The sequence below is a fragment of the Typopeltis vanoorti genome, chromosome 16, assembly GCF_054136105.1.
Source record: "Typopeltis vanoorti isolate ZY-2024b chromosome 16, IOZ_Tvanoo_1.0, whole genome shotgun sequence".
Taxonomy (NCBI): Eukaryota; Metazoa; Arthropoda; class Arachnida; order Uropygi; family Thelyphonidae; genus Typopeltis; species Typopeltis vanoorti.
In genome coordinates this window covers 112,000,066-112,015,395 of record NC_143564.1, presented here as the reverse complement: position 1 = coordinate 112,015,395, position 15,330 = coordinate 112,000,066, and the positions used below count along the sequence as shown (strand labels likewise).

Genomic DNA, 15,330 nt, shown 5'->3' with positions numbered 1-15,330 from the left:
TGAACAGCAGTGGATTCACTAATTTGACATGAAAGGAAGTTTACCTCTGGATGAGACATGATGGATGTATCCCAATCAATAGCATTTGTGGTAGATGAATGACATGCAAACCCAGATCTTTCTGCAACTCTGTATCAATGCCAGTGAGATGTTCCTTCTTTCTGATTTCAATACTTCTGTCTGACATATGTAAGGTAGATCACAAACATGGAATTTTATAAACACTTGGATGTTTGTAGAATGGAATACATCTTTCAGAGATATAGAGGTAATGGACAGTTCGTAAGCACTCCGATATTGCAACTCTTGAGTAAGACTGAGATCTTAACAGCAAGATTTCCAATATATAGGATGGAAAAAGTTTGTACTGGATGTTAGGATTTTATGCCAGAGTATGAATTGTGCATATTTTTGGGAAGGATGGTGAAGCATGAAGACAGTGCCCATTATGAGGGGGGTGGGGTGGAAAAGATATTAACAAACATCCATGCCCGTAGCAGGATTCGAACCCGCAGCCTTTTGACTGGACAGTGGACGACCGTCTCCACTACTCAAATCCACAACTACACCAATGCTGTTTACTGTCTGCCACCACCACTATTTCCACAATCAATCACAAACATCCTTGCCCATGGTGGGATTTGAACCAGCAGCCTTTTGGCTGGAGAGTGCATACGCTAACTGCTCAGCCAACAAATTTACTACAGTTACATCATACATTTCCAAACTAAGAAGACAGCAGATGAAATGCTGTATATAATGAGTAATTTTGTAGTCAAACTAATTAAAAATGAGCACTTTGTCTCAAATAAGGGGAAAAAAGAAGTATCTAAAACATGAATTTTCACAACTAATAACATTTTCTGAAACTATCTACTTCTGTAATTTGTAAAATAAATTACAAAATTTTCTTCAGAGCTGAATGTATAATAATAAGTACTAAAGCATTTATGATCTAATTACAATAAGAGGAACCTCAATGCTTTAAAATACTAATACATGAAAAATTTATTTTCATACTGAATTTTATTCAACTGCATTCTTGGCATATATTTCTTAGTCTCACCAAGAAAGCAGAAGAAAATTATTTACAAAAGGAAATTAAGTGTATTAAAAAGTTGTCCACTTAACAATTTTAATTGAAGTTATATCTGTTTACAGTTTTATATAATAATAATTAAAAAAACTGACAAATTTATTATACACAGCAGTTCATTATTTTTCACAATAACAAAATAAAAGTAATGAAATGAGAAAGTATTTGCAGCATAAAGATTTATTATTCACACACACAGTGCAGGTTTAAACAAGTGGCAAAACAATGTGAAAAAAAAGCTACTGAAGAACTGAGAATGAGCATACATGATGAATTAAGGTGAATTATGAAAGTACTCTGTATACACAAAGATTTACATAACAAAACAACAGCATTGGCACAGAAACTTCTTGTCAAAGTAATATGCAATACTTGGATATCGATTCAAAAAAAGGAACTTTTACAACCGTCAATGAGAATAACTGCGCTGAATGGAATATGTAATTTTTCAGCCATCTGATAAAAGTATTAAATCCAAATAAAATTTCAATCCAACAACTCCTGACATCAAGGAAACTCCTATTCCACTCAGTGAACTCCCTCCATTTTCTTTTCTCCTATGTTTTCATTTTCAATGCAATACATTATGGAATCATTTCTTAGTGTTGTCACCACAGCTATCTTACAGAGGATCAGATAGGTAAACACAGATATTGACTATTGCTAATTCCACAATAACAAACAGGCACTGTATTTGGCAATATCTGCAAAACAGAAAATACAAAACACAAATGAAAAAAAATATGCTACTACTGATATCGATTTTTTTTTAAAAACTGCACGTAATTTTGTTACAGAAAGTTAAATTGGTAACTCATAATGATATGAGCACTGATCCCTGTTTTTCAATACAAACACATGCACAGAAAAATTCCTTAAACTTTTTCTTTCATTTTACTATTCTCAGAATACCATTCTTTAGGCACAACTTTGTCCAATTCATGATGAATCCTGATCGGCAGCTTCTTGTCTCATCCTTTTCCTTGCAATGTCATCCTCTGAACCCAAGCTAGCACGATTAGAATCCCGTTTCTTCAAAGAATTCTATGAAATATAAATATCTATCAAAACACAAGAAACACTCTAGTTTCAATAAAAGGGGAAGTGAATGCCACATTCATAAAATTACATGGAAGAGAACACATATTAAAAAAATTAACTAAAATTTTAATAGAATGATTTCATACAATTATAGAACAATCTTAGTACAATAATCAATAGATGTTTACTACAGTGAATTTTTTTTGTGGGGGAAGGATCCCAACTTGATTTCCAGGAAATAAACATCGAAGAAAGTATTAGCATTTCCTCCCCTTCCCCCCCCCCTCAACAGGGCACAATAACTGATCTTTGACATTACTAAAGGTTTGAGGTAAGTGACATTAAGTTAATAAATATTTTGAAATTTAATTGTACCATTTGGAAAAAGAAAACCAGGACATCCTCTAAAGAGATTCAACTATGACTTCTAAGGCCAGAACAGGCCACTCTAGGCCTAAATTCTTGAAGAGCATGATGATGAAATTTAATTGTGAATTCTGGATTTTCATTTTTATCATTTCATTCTCTTCTAGTTCTTTTCTATCTTATGTGTCTTATTGCCTGCATCTAAATAAATAGGAGAGGAAAGGTCAGCAAAACATTCCTCAATAAAAGTCAACACAAAAGGTTGACTTTTATTGAGGTCTCCACCAGTCTAGAAAGAAAAAAATATGTAAAAAAGTTTCAAAAGGAATTGAGTAGCTTTTACAGATGAACTGCAGAATCAACTATACAAATATGTCTCAAGAAAAAAATGATAAAGTTCAAAAACAAGAACTAAACCTCAAAGTCTCTCAGTGACAAACTTTGAATTAAAGACTTGGCCAGAAAGAAAAGGACAGAAAATTCAAAATACATGGTGGATTCTAGAGGCAGCTGGAAAAGAAGAAAGAATATAGAAGGTTCCCAGCAAGTAAGTAAACATGTGCTCTGAGAGAATACAGAGAAAAAAGTAAGCTGTGTGTAAAAGAAGCTAAAAAAAAAAATCATGGAAAGACTTTGGTAAGAACATAGAATATAAATATCAGGATAGCAGCAAAATGTTCTGAAGGTAATTAAAAAGCTTAGAAATGGAAGAAAGAGCACAGCAAAAGCAGTAAATGATGACAAATGTGGCATGAAAACTGAAACTAAAGATATTTTGGATATCTAGAAATTACTTAGAAAGATTACTGGAAACAAGAAGTTACAGAACAGTAGTAGAAAATATTCAAGAAGAAGGAATGCATATAAATACATGAGATAGAAACAACTATCAAAAGTTTGAAATGTAGAAAGATGGAGTAGACAATATGTAACTTTTTATCTAGGTATAAAACTTTCAGTGGCTACACTGCATGATTCAAAGGCCTGGTCAGAAGGTCAAATCCCAGATGACCTGAGAAGATCTTTCATAGTATTGATCTATTAAAAAAAAAAAGGGGAGGGGGTAAAACAATGTGAAAATTACAGAGGAATTTCCCTAGTATTATGCAAAAATAGCTGAGAAGAGACTAAGAAAAAATGCAGAAAGCAAACATGGAGAAGAATAAGCTAGGTTCATGCCAAATAAAGATTGTCAGATCAGATTTTCACTTTAACTGAAAGAGATGAGAAATTATGGGAATATAATAACAGAGATTATGTTTTTCTAGATCTGATAAAAGCATGTGAAAAATACAGATGAAAGGCCACGAAGGTTAGAATTGTCAAAGCAAAGGTATTTCCAGTAGTAATGTATGGATGTGAAAGCTGGAAAAGAGACAGAAAAAATTGATTCATTTGAATTATGGGCACAGAGAAAACTATTAAGAATTTCAAGGAATGCAAGAATGACCAATAAAGGTTTTAGAGAGTATACATACAGAATGCTCCTTTGAGGCAATGATCGCTAAATAGAAGTTGATGTATTCTGGTCATATTATGCAAGCAAATGAATCATTGGAAAAGGCAGTTATGTTTAGGAAGAACTCAGGACATCAGCATCTTGCAATTATATGGTGTAAATCAGACATTATATAGTCTGTATATGAGTTGCTATTTGGGCATAATTTTTTAGTAAAGATAGTAAATTAAACATTAAAATAGACAATAGGATTAATAAAGGATTTTGACTTTTTGATTTTTTTTTTTTTTTTTGCACAAAGACATCAAAGGTCATACTGAGGCAGGACACAGGTAACAGTCAGCAGTTAGAACTGAAGGAGGTGCAGGAAGATGGCTCAAAATAAAACCAGGTGTAAGACAAAGGGTAGATACTAACTCCTCTGTTATTCATCATCTATGTGTCACATTATGAAGGAAAATGACATTAGGTCCAGACTTCAAAATTGGAGATGTTAATCTCAGTTCTTTACTTTATGTTGATGATATAATACTCTTCAATAAATCTAGTACAAGTCTGCATGATTTTGCTTAAGTCAAAACTGTTGTAACAAATATGGCCCGTAAATTGGCAATAAAAAAAGCAGACTATGAAAACAGGTAGGAATACTGAACACAGAAGCTACATCCTGAATGGGAAACCTACAGAACAATTAAAACATTTCAGCTATTTGGGCATAATTTTTAGTAAAGATAACAAATTAAACATTGAAATACGCAATAGGATTAACAAAGGATTTTGACTTTTTGATTTTTTTTTTTTTTATGGCACAAAGACATCAAAGGTCATACTGAGGCAGGACACTGGTAATAGCAGTACATATGGTAAACAGTTAGTAGGAAAATCACAAACATTCATGCCCCTAGTGGGATTCAAATCCGCAGTCTATTGGCTGGAGAGCAGATATGTTAACCACTCAGCCAACTAGGCCAGTGATTAATAAAGGACTTTTGTTACTAAAGTCCTTTGTATTTAAAAATTAAATGAAGTAGACAACAAGACTGCAAAACTTTTCAGAAAGATAAAATTATGCGAGGTAAATGGGACATTGGCAAGAGCAATATATATCTATATTTCAGTTGAAGCCAGTACTGAGAATTGAAGCAAGCACAGAAAGGTGGTCTGGTGCAAAATCAGGTGTTAGATAAGGATGCACTCTATTCACCATCTATACAGATTTACATTATGAAAGAAAGCTGTTAAAAACCTGATATCAGATCAGAGATAGTGAACTTAGCTCTTTTCTTTAAGCAGATGTTCTACACTCTTAAACAAATCGGGTGCAAGTCTCTGGATTCTTTAACTAAATTGAGTAACAGCTATTACAAATCTAGCATTAAAATTAACAATAAACAGATAAAATCTACGAAAACAGACAGAAACATGGATAATTTCGATTGCATTCCCGATGAAGAACTTATAGAACAAGTAAAATATTCCAGCTATTTAGGCAACAGTTTTAGTGAAAATGGCAAATTAAATATGGAAATAGATTTATTTGAATAGATGAATAAATTCATATAGAATAAGAGAGAAATTAGCCATAACACTAAACTATCAGTACACAAGATAGTGTTCACACCAATTTTAACTCATGGATCTCAGAGTTGGGTTAGAAATGAAACAGTTGATCAAAGACAGGTAACCACAAACAAAAATATTATTCTGATCAATGTAGAATAATATTACAAATGAAGATATCAGGAACAACACTCACAAGTAACAACATTCACAATCTAAGGTGGTATTGGTCACCTCATCAGAATAGGAGTGGAACAGTTAACAAAACAGGTGTTCAATAGCACCCTAGGTGGACTGATGTAGTCAAGTGTTCTAGAAAACAAATATAAGATTTGACAATAATGCTGCAGTGCTGGCAAGTGACAGACTAATTTGAAGAAAAACTGTTGACAGGAGATTAGGAATAATGACTATCATGCAGTACTGTCATGGTATCTTGTACATTCCAAACACTAGTACATACCAAGAAGTTCATGATAATGATGATGCAAGGTGTCATCATCATCATTATCATGATAATGATGACACCTTGCATGCTATAAACTTCCTGAAATATCTAATCTAGAGTTGTGACATCATAAGCTATCACATGAAGATTATTTCATAGAGCTTGATACATGCTTGCCACTGTTGTACCGAAACTAGCAATGGTAGTTTCCATTGCAACTTATCTTGGATAAATACAATTTCTGAAGCCCAACAGATGTTAGTAAAGTCACAATTTCCACTCACCATGCAAATATACACTTAAATTTAGGGAAAGCAAAAGCTTTTTTAAAAGGTGTCCTCACTCAATCTTTAAATACACTGGTCTGCAGAAAGATTGTAACAGACTATTTCTCTCTCCCCCAGTTGTCTTTATGCAGAATGAAGTGGAGAACTAAAGGAGCAACAAAAGATAGTCCATGTACAATCTGTTTTCTTCAGCAAATTAAAATGAAGCAGAATTATCAATGTCATGCTACCACAGTGGCCATATGCTTCTCTGATTCGGCTGTTGTGGTGGTTTGATTAACTTAATAATAAATAATTTTTTAGTAGTGAGGATTAGCTAAAATTAGATAATCCAGGAACTCATGCTCAAACCAAATCAAACCAAGCATTTCTTTTTCCAACAACTTCAGCCTTTCATTAGGAGGGCAGTGGTCTTAAGCTGGTAGAGAATGAAACATCTACCAGCTACTTCAGAATTTCACAAACATGCATGCTGAAGTAGGATTCCACCCTACATCCTGTTGGATGGAAAGCATGTGCTCCACCAACCAGACCAGGATTTAATGTTCTAACTGCAGCACAAAGTCTGCAGTTAGAACATTAAGTGATTTAATCCTTCTACTGTTTGCAAGCTGGTGAGTTTCTGATAATGATGGATGATATGAATCCCAAAGCAAACAACATAACATGTGAAAATAAACTAAGAAATTTGGAGCTCGGAGAAAGAAATGAACGAGGTAAAAAACTATTCAATAATGACTAATACTTGGTTCAGAAACCATCCAAGAAGACAATACACATTGCACAATCTTGGAAAGTTGATAAGGAATCAAATCTATTTTATAATTTAAACACAGGTTTAGAAAGTAAAACAAGTTAAGAGATTATACTGCTGACTAAAATTCAGACCACAATCCATTAGTAGTACCACAACATAAAATTGCAGTCACAAAGAACAGTAACAAAAACTTGAAACTAAACTGAATGATAAATATGCATTGGATAAATATACAGAATAAACAGGTAATTAAATTTAAGAATTACTTCATTGTGAAAATTGTGAGATAACTGCAAAAAAACTGATTGTGATAATGAAGACAAAATACTTTAAAGGAAATGATGCTCAAAAACATTCAGTAGGCCTAATACTTCATAAAAACAAAGAAAAAAAAAGACAAGGGGTGATTTAAGTGAATACAGAAAATTAAAGAAATAGCTCAAAAATACTATGAGGTAAAGAAAATATTCCTGAATGAAGATATCAAAGTAATGAAAACTTAGTCACTATGATTCTGCAAAATACAGCAAGATAAAAGAATTTCAGAAAAATTTAAAAAAAAAAAAAAAAGAAAAAACTCAGTATATATAAAATAAAAATAAAAAAGATGGATATCCTAGAACACTGGATTAACTATATGAAAAACCTAATTATTCAAACAATAAAGAACTAAAAACTAAACTAAAAAATGAATAAGATTCATGCTCAAATTAGATGGCCATTCTATGAATTCAATTTTAAGTGAAGTTAAGAAAAGCACTAAAACGTTAAAGAAACTAAGCAATTTAAATTGTAAAATTATAAATGCAATGTTATAAATTTAGAAAATAACCTTGCATAAAACTATAGTAAATTCAATTATCCCAACACCAAAAAATTAGGATGTACAGATTACAGACCAATCACCTTAATGAATGTGCCTTGAAATTATTACTTAAAATAATATTGGAATAGGTTGAAATAGCTGAAGAACAACATAGATTTAGTATGATATTTAAAAGAAACAGTACTGAAACCAATTCACCTGTGTTTTAGATTCTGAAGAAGCATTTGTTTGGCCCTGCCTCTCATGGAAAACACATAGGGATCACAGAAAACAATGGACCAGCTTCAAAAGATACAAGGGGAAAAAAAACATACTGGAATTAACAATCTACAGCAAAAATAAACAGAACACTTTCACAGTGGATAGATGAGGAATCCAACAAGAATGAATATTATCATCATTGCTGTTTATCTTGCTCCAATCCATGAAAGGTTATTTGCAAACCTATAGTACATTTTGTACCATGGGTGGGCTATGGATATTTTACCCTATTTCTATCACTTTTTATATATACTCACATATATATACTAGGGGGGCTATTCTCCCCCTTTGTGGGAGATAGGAAAGATTAGCTGATTTATAAAGTACAAACTTTTTTAATTGTACACACACACACACACACACACTAGGGGGGGGACTCTTCCCCCTGGCACCTACAGCTTCCAACCCCTCCGAGTTCCGGGCTGGTAAGCCAGAGACAAAAATACGTGACAAAAATGTTTCAAATTTCGGATTATCTTTTGATATATATATAGTGGATATATATATTAAGGATACCAAGTAATTTTATAAACTTTTTTTTTTTTTTTAAAATCCTTCTCCCAAGTAAACAAAACAGTTAGGTTTGCACCTGAACGTAGTTCAAGTCTAAAAGGTAGTGCAACACCAGGCCAACTCGTAAAGGTGGGTAAATATATCATCATCATCAAATTCCTGCCATGTACCCACAAGGGGTGTACAGGATATGACAGTACTATATGAAAAAATTATATCATTACTAACTTCCTATCTACCATTTTCCTCCAAATCAGTCTGTTACTTGTCAAGACTCCAACATTATCAGATCTTATATTTCTATCTTCTAAGGCACTTTGTACCGTATCAATTCACCTATATCTTGGTCTTCCTCTAGGTTGTTTTCCTGCCAACCTGGCAGAGAACACTTGTTTTGCTAATCTTTTCTCGCCCATTCTGTTTAGGTGACCATACCACCTGAGATTAGCTCTGCTAACACATTCCTGGATGCTCACAATGTCAGGTTCTTTCCTAATATCCTTGTTTTTAATATGATATTGCCATTGATGGCATCTGTTCACGCCTATAATCTTTCTCAGGACTCTCATATTTGCGGTCTCTAGTCTTTGGTCAAGTGTTTTACTTCTGACCCAGCTCTGAGATCCATAAGTTAAAACTGGTTTGAACACTGTCTTGTATACAGCTAATTTAGTGTTCTGACTAATTTCTCTCCTCTTCCATATGAATTTATTCAATTGACTTCCCACCATACCAGCTTTGCTGATTCTGTTGTCTATTTCTATATTTAATTTACCATCTTCAGTAAAAATCGTGCCTAAGTAGCTGAAATGTTTTACTTGTTCCATAGGTTCTCCATTCAGAACACAGTTGACATTTTCAATGATTCTGCCTATTTTCATTGTCTTTGTCTTTTTATTGCTGACCTTCATACCATATCTATTACAACAGCTATTCAATTTAGTCAGAGAATCTTGCAGACTTGTAGCGGATTTATTTAGAAGTATAACATCATCCGCATAAAGCAAAGAGCTGACATTAACATCTCCAATTTTGATATTATGTTTAATACCACTTTCCTTCATAATGTGATCCATATAGATAATGAATAACAGCGGGGATAATGTACATCCTTGTCTCACACCAGATTTAACATTAAACCATCTTCCTGTACTTCCTTCAATTCTAACTGCTGACTTACAACTCAAATAAAGACTAAGTATTGCATGATATAATGCCCCATTGACACCATATAACTGCAGCGTATTGAATAGCTTCTCCCTTGGCACCTTATCATATGCCTTTTCCAAATCGACAAAACTTAAATACAGATCTTTGTTATATTCCCATGCTTTCTCGACTATTTGTCGTAAAGTGAAGATCTGAATCTGACAGCCTCTATTTGGCCTGAATCCAGCTTGTTCTTCACCCAGCTTTTCTTCCACAATTCTTCTGAACCGTTTCTCAAGTATACTTGCATAGATCTTGCCAGGAACACTCAGTAGTGAAATACCTCTGTAATTCTCACATTCAGTTTTATTTCCCTTTTTATATATGGGTACTATGAGAGCTCTACTCCAATCATCAGGAATTCGTCCCTCTGTCCAGGCTTTCTGAACTATGCAGTGCAGCCACTGTAAGACTCTTATACCACCATACTTCAGCATTTCGGGTCAAATATCATCTACTCCAGCTGCCTTTCCACATTTCAAGCCTTTGATGGCTTTTTCTACTTCAAGTATGGATATGTATTCCTGACTGCATGCCTGATCAGTGTTTTTTACCACTGTGCTGTCATCACTGCTCGTTTCATTTAGCAGCTTTTCAAAGTAATTACTCCATACTTCAAGGATATCTTTTTCTCCAGTTTTCATGTCACCTTTATCATCTCTAACTCCTTTTACAGCACTCTTTCCTCCATTCCTAAGCTTCTTCAACAACCTCCAGAATATTTTGCCACTTTCTTGATATTTATTTTCTATATTCTTGCCAAAGTCCTCCCATGACTTTTGTTTAGCTAGTTTTACAGTGTTTAGCATTCTTGCATTTGTCTCTATATTCTCTAAGAGCACAAGCTGACTTATTTGACAGGAACTTTTGATATGCTTTCTTCTTTTCCTTCACTGCCTCTTTAACTTCCTGTGTCCACCAGGGAGTTCTGATTTTTTTATCCTTACAGACAACCTCACCACATGCCTCTCTGGCAGAATCAATCAATGTTTTCTTCAGAGTTTGCCACTGAATCTCCGAGGTTTGATTCCTGTTCTCAAACTCTTTCATTTTTTCTTCAATAATCTTTGTGTATTTTAGTCTACAGTTCACATCTGAGAGCTGCTCAACTTTTATTCGCTTTAAAACTTTTTTACATGTTATTCTTTACAATATGAAATTCAATTTTATCCTGCTTAAGACTAAATAGTGATCACTTCCAATTTCAAATCCTCTGTACACTCTGGTGTCTTGCACCAGGGAGAAAACATCACTATCAACAATAACATAGTCAATGAGACTTTTCTTATTCCTAGCCTCTTCTTTCCATGTGAATATGTGCACATTTTCATTTTGAAACATGGTGTTAGTAATAACCAGTCCATGTCCTGAGCAGAAATCCAACAGATATTTGCCATTATTATTAGCTTTGCTCTTTTCTCCAAATTTTCCCAAAATATTTTTGTATGTCTCACAATCATTTCCTACTCTGCTATTTAGATCCCCAACAAGGACCAGCTTTTCCTTTTTCATTGTGTGAGTTGCTTTTTCTAAAGCATCAAAAAATTCCTCCACTTCTACCTTAGTAGAACCTTCTGTGGGACCATAGGCACAAATAAGTCTCGTTGTCCAGTTCCCCATTCTCATATTTGCCCACATTACTCTACTTGAGACTGACTGCCATTCAAGAAGATTAGACTCGTATTTTGTGTTGAATAATATGGCTACTCCTTTTCCTTGATTGTCATTGTCTGAATATAACTGTGTATTTATTGCTCAGAAAGATCTCACCAGTTTTGGTCATTTTTGTTTCAGTCACCCCTATTATGTCGATCTGGTACTTATCTAATTCCTCAGCCAGCTCCATCTCTTTGCCATTCAGGCTTCTTATGTTGATAGTACCAATCTTTAACTCTGGTGATGTTCAGTTGGGGTTTGTTTTCAGATGTGAATTAGTAGATATATATTTTTATAAAGAAGTGAATGACTAGAACCGAGGTTTAAGTAAAAAGGTGTTAATATAAAAATACGACTAGTTTTGGCTTAACAGCCTTCATCATGGTAGATATAATAAGTTAGGAAATTTACTGACTTTTTTTTGTAGTTATCTTACATTAGCTACTTAGGTGGCATCTTTTGGAATTGTCAATTATTGTTTAATTAGCTTTATACATGTACTGAAGATGCCTGTGATACTCAGGCGAAAATTCTACTAATAAATAATATTTTACGTGAGTTAATTCCGTTATTATAATTTTAATTATTCTCCTGTTTTATAGTGGCAGTAACGCACAGTACAGTTTTATGTTTAAAAATTAAAATGACAGTATACTTTTTATTGTTAAGTCCCATCCCTATGACTGTGTTGATTTACTGTATCGACTTACGTCCTGCCTTATGGAATGGAAGCACGGAATAAGTCGAGGGATGACTGTACTGACAGTGATAATGTGAACAAAAACAAATCAATATCAGCAAAAAAAGACAAAACAAGCACAACACATCAATCGTGGCAGAATCTCCACAACAAAAACATGTTTACATTCACTTTACTCACATCAGTGGCATAAACACCAAATAAACAACATGCACCATTACCTAGTCATCCAAGACCTCTTACTCTTGACAGAAACCCAAATTGCAGCTAAATCCATTACTGTCTTTCAATGTCCAAGTTACATACTTCATAATTCCTTTCATCACAAGGATGACATGCACTTTTGTGAAGTCTGACACTGTTTGTCAAAAAATGACTAATTTAGAATTCCACACTTTTGACCATTTCTATAGATCCAAGGTTTCCTTGCCCCAATTATCTGCTAAATTTACCACTCTTCAAACTCTGAAAACCACTCTGACCTCTTCATCTTCCTCTCCATGAAGCTCGAGCATCAGCAGCAGCAATCAAAATAATGAGTTCATCTTCCTGGGTGACTTTTAATTCTACAATTCCAAATGGCTCTTCTTCTCCAACATCACCGATAAAACTGGATGGGATATGAAAGTCTTTGCTATAAACAATGACCTAATACAAATCATAAATCTACCTACCTGAATTCCTAATAACTCTCTTTATTCACCAATTACTCTTGATCACTTTTTAATCAGTTCTCCTTGCAGATACACCAGAGAGGTCACCTCTCCATCAGTAACTTGGATCACAATCTTGTGCAAATCTCCTCTCTTACAGAATGACTTTCCACCAACCACTCCCAACATCTTGTCCTTCAGCACTACAAACATGCCAAGTGGGATGACCTACAGATTTTTTACTTTTCCTTTCCATGGTCTGACTAATGCTCCTCAGATGGAAACACCTGTTCCAAGTATCACAAAAATTATCCTCACTGGCATGAAGACTTTCATTTCCCAAAATTCTCATCCACTTTCCAAATCTTGATTCAACAGAAAGTACACCACAGCAACTCAGCTTACTGTTGATGGCTTGCATTAAGAACTCTAGTTTCATACTCAGCCTATGCTAAAGCATGTAATAAATGCAAAACAGTATCAGCAGATCTAAAAACTTCATAAAGGCCAATAGCAGAAAACTTGTCCTTCTAGTCCCTTATTGAGAAGTCAGACCCAACTTTTGTTCACTTGTACTTCCATCTCTCTCATCCATCCATACATATGGCACCACTCAAAGATAAAGCTGCCCTACTGACATCACTCTTTCTCTCCAACTCCTGCACAGATAAGGCAAATTGCCTCCTACAATACAAGAATCTGAGTACCATATGCCTCCTGCGATTTTTCAGCAATATCATCTCTAACCCGTAACTTGAACATTATCTCATATCTTTCTAAGGGGTGAGGACAATTTGATCCCCTTCAATGCCACCAAAACAGTCTTGCCTTTTCTCTCAGAAGAATATTAAATAACTTCAGCATTAATTTTCTGGTCCTGGCAGAATCTCTCTATCCACAAATTTTGTGTTCCAGAGCTAACCAATACTGTATTATTTCTACAATCTTTTAGACTTAACTGGTACTTATCCTAATGCATGGAAGCAATTATATTGGCCTATTCAAAAAAAAAAAAAAGTAAGACAGAAATCTACCATTAAACTAGTGACCAATCACCATCACCTCAATCCTCCCCTATATGATGGATAATGTTATTAATAGTTAATTTTTTTACTATCTAGAGACACACCAGTTAATCACACTAACCTCTTAAATCAGTCTATCTTTAGAACACTGTTCACATGTTTTGGGGTGGTGCACATAACACTCCTTAACAATTCTCAATGCTGATCTGAGGAGAGCAATTTGGCTCATAGATAATCCCTTTCTTCCAGAGTCACTTCAATCTCTATCTCACAGATACAATACTTTAGCACTGTCTATTCTTTAGGTACTTCCATTGTCCATGCTTTGCCAACTTGCAACCATCATTCTTCTCCCAGCCCTGTTAAAACAAGAGTAGCAGCTGCGCACATCCCTTTGCACTGCAACTGCAAACATGCCAGATCTGCTTCTCTTTTATCCAATCTATCTCTATCCTCTGGAACAGCCTCCCTCATTAAGTATTCCCAAACCACAACTGTTTTAAAAAAAATTAACTTCTATTTTCTTAATCTTCATCTAAATCCTCACGTATATGGCACTGATATACCTATTGGTTCTTCAACTTCTTGTGTATGGGGTCAATATACATAATTGTTGCTAGGCAAAAGTACCATTTCAAACTTTAGTGATGCATATGACAGGAAGATGTAACTGTGGGTTTCACTCAAAACATTTCAATATATTGCAATAGTGAACAAATTAATGAAATTGCATTCACTATAATAAGAACTAAATTTATGCATATTCTACTTCTTCACATATTTTGCATTTTGATGAAATACAATAAAATTATAAAGCTATTATACAGTTCATTCTTACCTTTTTATCCCATTGTTGGTGAAGATACCGTAGTAAAATATTAGTCTTCTCTGTTGTTATGACTACAAAAGAAAAAATTTTAATCTTTTGAATGCGAGCATTTTAAAATTAATATTAAAATTCAAATGAAATATTTTATACTAAATATTCATATTAATATTAAAATGCATAGGAATTTTAACAGTTATTTGGGATAAATTAACAGCATAGAATCTGCCATAAATTGCTTAACCAGGATAGATATACACAGAGCAATTTATATGACCTCTTGTGAGTGGAACTGACATTAATGTCAATCCTACTTGCAGAAGGTTGGAAACTTGTAATTGTTACTGCGGGCAGGCTAATTAGGGAAAAAAATCTGGAAACACCAGTGGCGGCTCATGGCTTGAAATCGTGGGGATGCTGCAACTTTCAAAATATACACCCTCTGTCCTAAAAGAAACCGAACTTTTCAAAAATAGAAGAAACTAGTGGCACCACCTGTTGTGTCAACTGTTTATGACATTTGTTTCATTAGAAGCCAAGTTATAGTGCCAAGAGTGACAGTGGATTTGATGAACGGTCGGTCATCACGATATTCATGCCATACGCGATGAATTCTTATTTTCAGTCGCTTCAAAACTTTGAGATAA

General features: G+C 34.2%; 1 protein-coding gene across 1 annotated transcript in view; it reads right to left on the bottom strand.

Annotated features, from left to right (window-relative positions):
• Positions 1–983: 983 nt before the first annotated feature.
• LOC150098265 (DET1- and DDB1-associated protein 1) overlaps positions 984–15,330 on the bottom strand; it is a 91,876-nt gene continuing 77,529 nt past the window's right edge. The window contains exons 4-5 of the mRNA XM_090406197.1: positions 14,696–14,757; positions 984–2,140 (exon numbers count right to left, since the gene is read on the bottom strand). Of these exons, the coding sequence (XP_090262323.1) occupies positions 2,036–2,140; positions 14,696–14,757 (167 nt within the window). The 3' untranslated portion in view covers positions 984–2,035. The remainder of the gene's footprint in view (positions 2,141–14,695; positions 14,758–15,330) is intronic.